This window comes from Solanum verrucosum, unplaced genomic scaffold, assembly GCF_900185275.1.
Source record: "Solanum verrucosum unplaced genomic scaffold, falcon-dt-bn FXZP01000153.1, whole genome shotgun sequence".
NCBI classification, from domain to species: Eukaryota; Viridiplantae; Streptophyta; class Magnoliopsida; order Solanales; family Solanaceae; genus Solanum; species Solanum verrucosum.
In genome coordinates this window covers 583,363-591,898 of record NW_026020426.1, presented here as the reverse complement: position 1 = coordinate 591,898, position 8,536 = coordinate 583,363, and the positions used below count along the sequence as shown (strand labels likewise).

General features: G+C 30.9%; 2 protein-coding genes across 2 annotated transcripts; one reads left to right on the top strand and one right to left on the bottom strand.

The window, feature by feature from the left end:
- The first annotated feature begins 337 nt into the window (after window positions 1-337).
- Window positions 338-539, top strand: LOC125807230 (uncharacterized). The gene has a single exon (XM_049486952.1). The coding sequence runs from the start codon at window positions 348-350 to the stop codon at window positions 537-539; it is 192 nt and encodes a 63-aa protein (XP_049342909.1). The 5' UTR covers window positions 338-347.
- A 3,895-nt stretch (window positions 540-4,434) lies between these two features.
- LOC125807254 (uncharacterized) lies at window positions 4,435-4,869 on the bottom strand. Its single transcript, XM_049486969.1, has one exon. The coding sequence runs from the start codon at window positions 4,867-4,869 to the stop codon at window positions 4,435-4,437; it is 435 nt and encodes a 144-aa protein (XP_049342926.1).
- Between the last annotated feature and the right edge of the window lie 3,667 nt (window positions 4,870-8,536).

Below are 8,536 nucleotides of genomic sequence, written 5' to 3'. Positions count from 1 at the left end.
ATATCTAACTAATTTTTTCAAAAAAAAAAATGTTAATCAAAATTTATAACGTTAGACACAAAAAAATTATGAGGACTAAAAAAGTGAAGTGAAGGAATAATTTGTTGGAAGAAAAAGTCAAAAGGAATAAGAATCCCTATTAGATTAGTAATGGCATGGCACGTAATATTCGGAGGAAATAGGGCCAATTCTTTAGGAGGATGGTCCAGTCAAAGTTGATACGCAAGCAACAAACTATATACTATACTATAATAAATAGTTAGAGATATTTTAGCAGAAAAATCAAAAATAGTAACAGCTGCATTAATATAGGGGCAGTAGTACGTACATCTACAAGAGTTTTGAAAATGGGTATTCAGTTGGAGAATTTTGTGGAGTCGATAAAGTCGAAGGTGAGAAAATTGAAGAAATTGAAGAAGCCATATATCAAGATGGACAAAAGTTCGAGTGTCAAGGTTGAGATTCGCAGCAAGAAAGCTCGTAAGCTTGTCGAGAAAACTCTTCAAGCCGCTGATCGTCCTGGCAAGCGTAGCCTTTAATATTTACCCATAGATTTATTTAGATGCTGCCATGGATTATATATTAATTTCACATTCACCAACAAAGCGGAGGTAAATTCAGAATTTAGAGATATTGGGTTCAAAATAGTTGTATTTGATTATATACATTTTACTTAACTTTTTCGTTCACTCTGTTCATCATCGATCGGAAAAGTTGGCCCTTTGGACTTTGATTGTGAGTCTAGTCTCGATTGCCTGATGTCTCTCTATATTTGTTTAAAGTTGGGAATCCTTTTTGGTTTTTTTTTTTGGTAGGTGATTGTGAAAAGGAACAAAATCTAGGCAATTTTTGTTAGTGAATTTGTAACTTGAGTTTGAAAAATTAGATGATATCTTAAGACTTTTTTGAACATGAAATATATCTTGTGGGCGCTTTTGGGAACGACTCCCTCTGTTCCTGTTTTACTTGTTACATTCCATTTTATGAGGGATAGTTTGATTAATTTTTGGAGCTAAATTGTGTTAGAATAATTTAGATGTTCGAAAACTATTTGAAAAATACTAGAAGTTGTAATCTTTCTCATGTAGTATATCTTAAAATGTCAGTCAAAGTATATGCAATTTGATTCTCGAGAAGCCACATGTGAGAAATAAAAAGGAACGAACGAGAAATAAGATACCACCCCGTTCATTTTTACTTGTCCACTACTATTTTGGAATATGCAACAATACTTATTTAGTTTATAAAAACAATTAATAATTTACTACGCTGTGTCTATTTTACCCTTGTAATTGTACTGTATTGCTTTTTCAATGTTTAGATGAATTATATTTAATAAGGGTGATTTTACTACTAAGTCACCCTTATCATTTACTGTTTTTTAATCTTCTATATCAAATTAATAATGGACAACTATTTTTGAGGGTTGTGACTGCATTAATAGTTGGTAATGTATTATTTATTGACACATTAAATAAATATGTTAATTACTGCTGCTAGTCTTTGACTCTTGTATTATGGGAGTAGGTTTTTAAGTTTTAACCCAATAACATTAAAAGTTGCATGTTGATTGCTGGGGTACGTATGTTGAGCCATATTTAGCAGAATGGGTAGAACAGACAGTGCCATCATGGCAACATGGCCACGAGAATGAAAGACCATTTCTAGAAGGAATGTAACTTTACCACTAGTGACGAAAACAGAAAATTTTAGAAATCGTAAACATGATAGATCTAGACATGATAAGGTTTTATAGATATAATTTTGATAATTGTGCTTTATAACTATAGTTTTGTTTGCTATGAAGATTGCGGTTTGTATATTTCTGCCAGTTTATATATTTCGTATGCAAATATACATATAAGGTAAGTATATACCAAACCTGTATTTATATTTAAGAATTTTTTAGAACTTCATTTGTATATTTCACTTGCCAATATACAAACAGGGCAATTTATTATGAATTTTTCATAAATCGTATACAAATAGCGAGGGTAAGCATACAAAAAAATTCTGAATTTATACAAATCAGAAGAATTATACAAATTAGGCGAATAACAAAAATTGAAAAAACTATAGCTGCAAATTACAATTTACTTAAACTGTAGCTACAGTACCTAATATAAGCGAAATGTTTACTATTCTACATAATTTTTCCTTTTTAAATTTAAGACGCACTCTTCCATTTGAGCAGAATTTCTACTAATTATTTAAAATATTGTTGCATTACTAAAACCTAGCTTAAAATCAATGGTCAGAATTGATGGACAACGTCTATTTTTTTTTTTTTGGATGAACTATTCAAATGTGGTGAACTCTTACTTGCAAATCATACAAATATAGTCATTTTCCTTTTATGTGAGGTGTTGTTGGATTTTGCCAAATATGAATGAGAAATATAATATTCAAAATGGAGAAAATGACAAATTCAGAAATGAAAAGTTTCTTTTTACAAATGGACTTTGTCCCTTGTTGGCAAGGGAAAGCAAGACTAGTATGTTTATATAGAAAACGGGCTAGACTTGGGTCAAGAGGGTTCATATGAACTCACTTCGTAAATTTTTCATTTTAGAAATGGACTTTGTCCCTCATTCGCAAGGGAAAGCAGGACTAGTATGCTTATATAGACACAAGGCTAGATTTACATTGGATCAAGAAGGTTCATATGAACCCACTTTGTAAAATAAGTACACGATATATATACTTATATTTGATTTATCTTATGAAAAATACAAGTATTAAAAAAAAATGGATCCCATTTAAGCAAAAGACAGCTCTTGGTCCAGTAGTAAATTTGGTTATTTTTGTAAAAGTGACAATTCAAAATCAGACAACAACACACTAATTTATTAGCTTTTTTGTGAATTTTTTCTTCATATATTGAACTGTGAATTTTTTCTTCAGATATTGAACCCGCTTGGAAAAATCTTAAACCTACTACTACTATATAGAAGCACCTTTTCTAGCTCTTAAAGAGTTGAAAAAAGAGTCCCGTTTGAGATGTTTGAATTTAGTCAAATGATGTAATAGATATATGGTTTTTTTCTTTGGATCAAATTAACTTCACTAATTAAAGGTGCAAATACAAACTCCAAAATTATCCCTGTCCTTTCAGAGTTGCTGGCATCTCAATCATGTTTATCCTTTGGAGAATTACAATTGCAAAGTCACAAGTTCCATTTTGGAGGTGAGACAGAACAATTAAAAGGGGACTAAAGACTCATTAAGCTAGGAAATCTTTGTCTAAGCAGAGAGATTAGCTTATACATGTAGTGGAGCATCAATACGAGCAGAGTTCTCTTCCTAAGTGAAAATGATCATCTTCAATTGCTGCTGCGCGTGAGTTTAAGAGTTAAGAGAGATAGATAGATATATGACATGTTGAATCTTGTATGCTGATAAATGGGAGCTTTCCTAATAAACTTTCCAATGCAATCAGGCTGGCTATGCATACTCACACTGAGAAACAGTTATTTATCAGATATGCTACCCATCACCCAGGGAAATTAATTAATTTCCTTGATTTGAATTTCACCTCAGTCATTACAGCTGATGTGTCCCTTCTAGCTACTACTCAAGCAGGCTTCAGATTGGAGAAGACAATTTGAAATCTTATTCCTACTTTACAATGAACTCAGAGAGACTATGGAGCAGTCAGGTTTTAATGGTTCAGAGAATGCAATCAATTGGGGGATAGACTCACTCCTCTAAGTCACACATACACTAAACCTTATTTAATTAGTTACATAACTTCTCTGAACTAACCTAATCTGATTAAGGGACTCTTGAATCCCTTTACGGATTTTCAACATGAAAAAAGCAAGAGATTTTCTTTCAACCACCTTGAAGAATGAGGATCTTGTATAATTTTTTGTAGGTAACCCACCTCTAGTTTAGGTGTTTTTCATATTCATCTAGGCTTTTACCTCGTCGTTCTTTCTTTAGATAGATCAGTTGTCCTACAATCTTATAAACACCGTCCTCAAATCATATGTAATACAATTTGGATGATGAAAATATGTGCAGTTGGTTTAAAAAGAAAAACTTTACTAGATTGGAATGCTATATTCTCGAAGAGATTGCCGATTGGCTGTTCTCAGTTGTTTGCCACAATTTACTCTTTATCTTTACCTATTTGACATTTCATTAATGACTTCAAAGATCGTAATTTGTACCTATTCTTTTGCTAAACCAAACACTCCAACATTTTGTTGTCAACATCAAATCAGATGTATTAAGCAAGCAAATATACAATACTACCATTACTCTTTTGAAAGAACAAATTGAAAGCTTTACATACCCATTATCAACAAGCTAGCTATACTTGTCGCTGAACCGATGACTCCTTTGTCAAAATCCAACCACCCCAAAACTCCATAACAGTAAAGATAAGCTTCTCTCTTAAACAAAAACGCAAACACCTTACATACAAAACTATTCATCACCCTCAAATCCCCCACCAATTTCACAAATCTTATCCCAAAACCCCTTTTCCACCGGCACAACAGACAACCTACTCTGTTTAAAAAGCACAAAACCCTTCAACCCTTCATCCCTTTTCATCTCCGCAAGGTCCACAACCCTCCTCATCTCACCAACCGCCTTGACATCCACGGCGCCACCACCGTCATCATCATCATCTGTGTACCATTCACGCGTCACTGAGACTACACCAACTATCCTCCGGGCTTTGGACCCAGAGTGGTAGAAGAAACAGAGATCTCCTATGTTCATGGACTTTAGATACTTCTGGGCTTGCTTGTTTTTTACTCCATCCCACTTTGAAATTCCTCCATTAGCTTCTTGGTCCTCCCATGACCACTCTCCTGGTTCTGTTTTCAGTAACCAGTACTCTGTTTTTCGCCCCATTTTGTTCTCCTTTGAGCTTCCCTGATTTTGTTTTCCTTTTTATATTATTTGTTTGGGGACGGTCAATTTCTTAATGGCGGGAGTCTAATAGCTTTGGCGCCAAAAACCAGATTTTTTTTTTTTTTTATTATTATTGAAAAAAAGTTTGATATACATTTTAACTTTATCATTTAAAAAATGATATACCTTTCATTATACAGATAACTCTTATTTATCATTTTTCTCTAACAATATTAAAAAAAAATCAATTTTAAACTTATTTTATTTTGTTATAAAATATTCATTAATAGGTATATTTGATACTTCTCACACATATTTTCTGCTTCTCTAGTTTAACGGCTAATTTAATTTATTAATTTGATCGTTAAATTTATTTCTTCACCAAATTTCTTGTAAAATTTATCATATATGCCCAATTTTTTTTATAGATACAAAACAATACAATATAGCAAAAAAAATCAATTTAAATTTTTTTTCTTACTTTTTTCTCTTTTTCCAAACACACTTCATTTATTTCTCATATTTTTGCACTAAAGGATAAAAGAGAAAAAAATAAAATATGAATTAGAAACTCAAATAATGATAATCAATGAAGTAAAAAAATCATATGTTAAAAGGATTATATACAACCCTATATGAATTTTTCCAAAAATTAAAAATCAAAAAGTAAATTTAAAATTATTTATTTCAATTTTGTTTAAAGGGTATAAGTGAGCCATTTTTTATAACAGTAGGGGTATATGTAAGTCATTTTTATAACAGTATGAGTATGAGTATGGTATATGTGAGACATTTCTAATAACAACATGAGTATATGTGAGCCATTTTTTTAAGGTTAAACACATGCATACCATTAAACTTGTTCCTAAATTTTAATTTGACACTCGAATTCAACCTTGTTCCATTTTAACCCTTCAACTCTAATTTTTATGTTCTATTTTGGCACTTCTTTCCAAAGAATCAACAAAGTGGGATGTGTGTACTTTACATGTCATGACATGTCACAAAAACCAATTAAAAACGCATACACAACTCCTCTAACTTGCCCCTATTAAAGACGAAATGATCTTATGGACCCTTATACTCATATGAGTTTGTATTTGAACTCTTCTACTTGACTCTTTGTCAGCTGAACCGTTAAACTCAATTAAAATGAGACTTTCAAATCCCTCCAACCATGTGTGTAGCTCACTCTCTCTTACATAAATGACATGTCATATTCACGTTGCATCTATTAATGTCATGTCATAATAATTTCATAACTATTTTTAAATTATTAACCAAAAATGTTACTCCACAAAGGACAAAAATAATAAGTTTTCTATTTTAAAAAATAAAATAAAATAATTATTCCTCTCACCTTTCCTTCTCCTTCCTCAACCCACAACCACCATTAACACTATCTCTATTATCCTTAAATTTTTTTTCTTCTTCAGACTGTCATTGTCTATTACCGTGACAAGGACCTACAAGTTCTTAAAAATCATAGTTCAATTTTGCTCAAAGTTTTTATCATTCGCAAATGTAACCATCTACCATCATTTGAACCACCATAAATCCTTTTTTACCATTGATGCCAATAAATCACCATTAAAATACTTCAATATATCATAATATTTGTACACAATTTTACATAACATATTTCACTTAATTTCACAAAGATATCCAACAATCACTTTTCATCCTTCAAAACTATTGAATCTTTGTCACTTCATGGGTTGTAAATTACCAAAAAAAATGGAAAGAAAACATAGATCTACATCGACAATACATTATCGTTTCTCATAAAGAAAGAAAATATGAAAATAAAAATAAAAAAGAGAGAACAAAGAAATTGGAGAGGGCTGGGAAGGAGAAAAAGAGAGAAATAAGGGTTGGTGGGGAAGGAAAGAAGAAAGAAGTAAAAACAATCATTTTTAATTACTTATTTTTGTTTTTTTTTAAAATAATTAATATTTAGTCTAAATTTTGATGTTCACGCTCCTTCAACACGTGATATCACGTATTTGTGCCAAATCAATAATTAAGTTGCCACATAAGCATGGTCAATGATCAGAAGAGCTTAAAATATTAAGTATGATTGAGTTTAAGGGTTCAGTTGACAAAGGGTCAAGTAGAAGGGTTCTGAATACAAACTCGTACAAGTATAATGGTCCATCAGACCATTCTGCCTTTTTCATTTTGTCATGCTAACTTAGTTTCGTTCCATTTTAATCCTTCAACTCTAATTTATATAGTATCATTTAAACACAAAATACTAAATTTATGAATTCTTTATTTTTATTTATACTCTTCATTTTCACTTTTTCACTTTAAAAATCAACGTCATATCTTTTTAAAAAAAAAAATAATAATAGTGAATGAACATCATTTTAAAATAAATATATATTTTTAGATTTTCTGTACATTATTGTGTGAAAAAATATTTCGACGAAAGTGTGTTGGTTTTCTTTTTTTAAACAATTAATTAAATTAAATAACACCACGTATTTTTTTTTCATATCTAGTCTATTTGGACTAACTCAAATATCAGCTTTCTAATTTTTCATTCAACTAAGTACGAGTAAAAACAAACTCATGTTCATTGCTAATTAATAACACTACAAAAAAATGTTGAAACTCGATAGACTTCGTTGGGTTGTCATTGATTTTCTTAAGAAAGAAAATCGATGCACTTTCGTCGGTTATTTTTCACGCAAAAATATAGAAAAACTTTTTAAAAGAAATTGTTACTTTTAAAAAAAAATCAATGATCATCCGTCAATTTTATTTTTTTACAATAACTAACGGATGAACGCCAATTTTTAAAATGCAAAATTGCAGTTGAATAACATATATAGAAATAAAGAAATCATAAAATTAGTATTTTGTGTTAAACGATACATAAGAAAAGTAGAGTTGAAGGATAATCTTTTATTATTTTTAAAAAAAATACTCTTTTTTGTCTTTCACTCTCTTAGAGAAAGTGTGATGCACACACTCTGCCACATCACTTAGAAGTGCTGAAATGGAACATAAAAATTGGAGTTGAAGGGTTAAAATGGAACAAGGTTGAGTTGAAGTGCCAAAATAAAATTTAGAGACAAGTTTAAGGGTTTGCATATGTGTTTGTCCTTTTTTTAACGATGACATATCAGCTCTAAACGAAAAAATTAAAATGTATATCATGCCCATTTCCCTTTTATTTTAATTAATTCGCTTTTAAAATTTTTAGGGTTGACATGTGTTGATGAATAATGGAAGGGAAAAAACATTAATTCAACCCTGAACTTTTCCCGAAAAGTCAATTGCATGCTTAAACTATCATGACAACATCTTACATACCTGTACTACTCAAAAGTGAATGTATTTACCCCCTGAGATGTATAGCACCACTCTCACAATGAGAGATATATCACACTCGTGCCACATCAATGTCATCTCACTATCACATCAAATATCATGTCAGATTTCGAAAGAAAAAAATTCATGTCATTCAATTGCTTCTTCTTGAATGAACACCACCATGGAATCACTATCATTGCCACCATATTGGTACCAAATCCAATTTCATTGTCAAAAATCAAAATAGATGCTACAAATTTCATCACCTACGATTTAAATTATCATCGAAATCACGCTATCACCATTGTCCCCACAAAAATTTGTAAGGAATCACCACAAAATT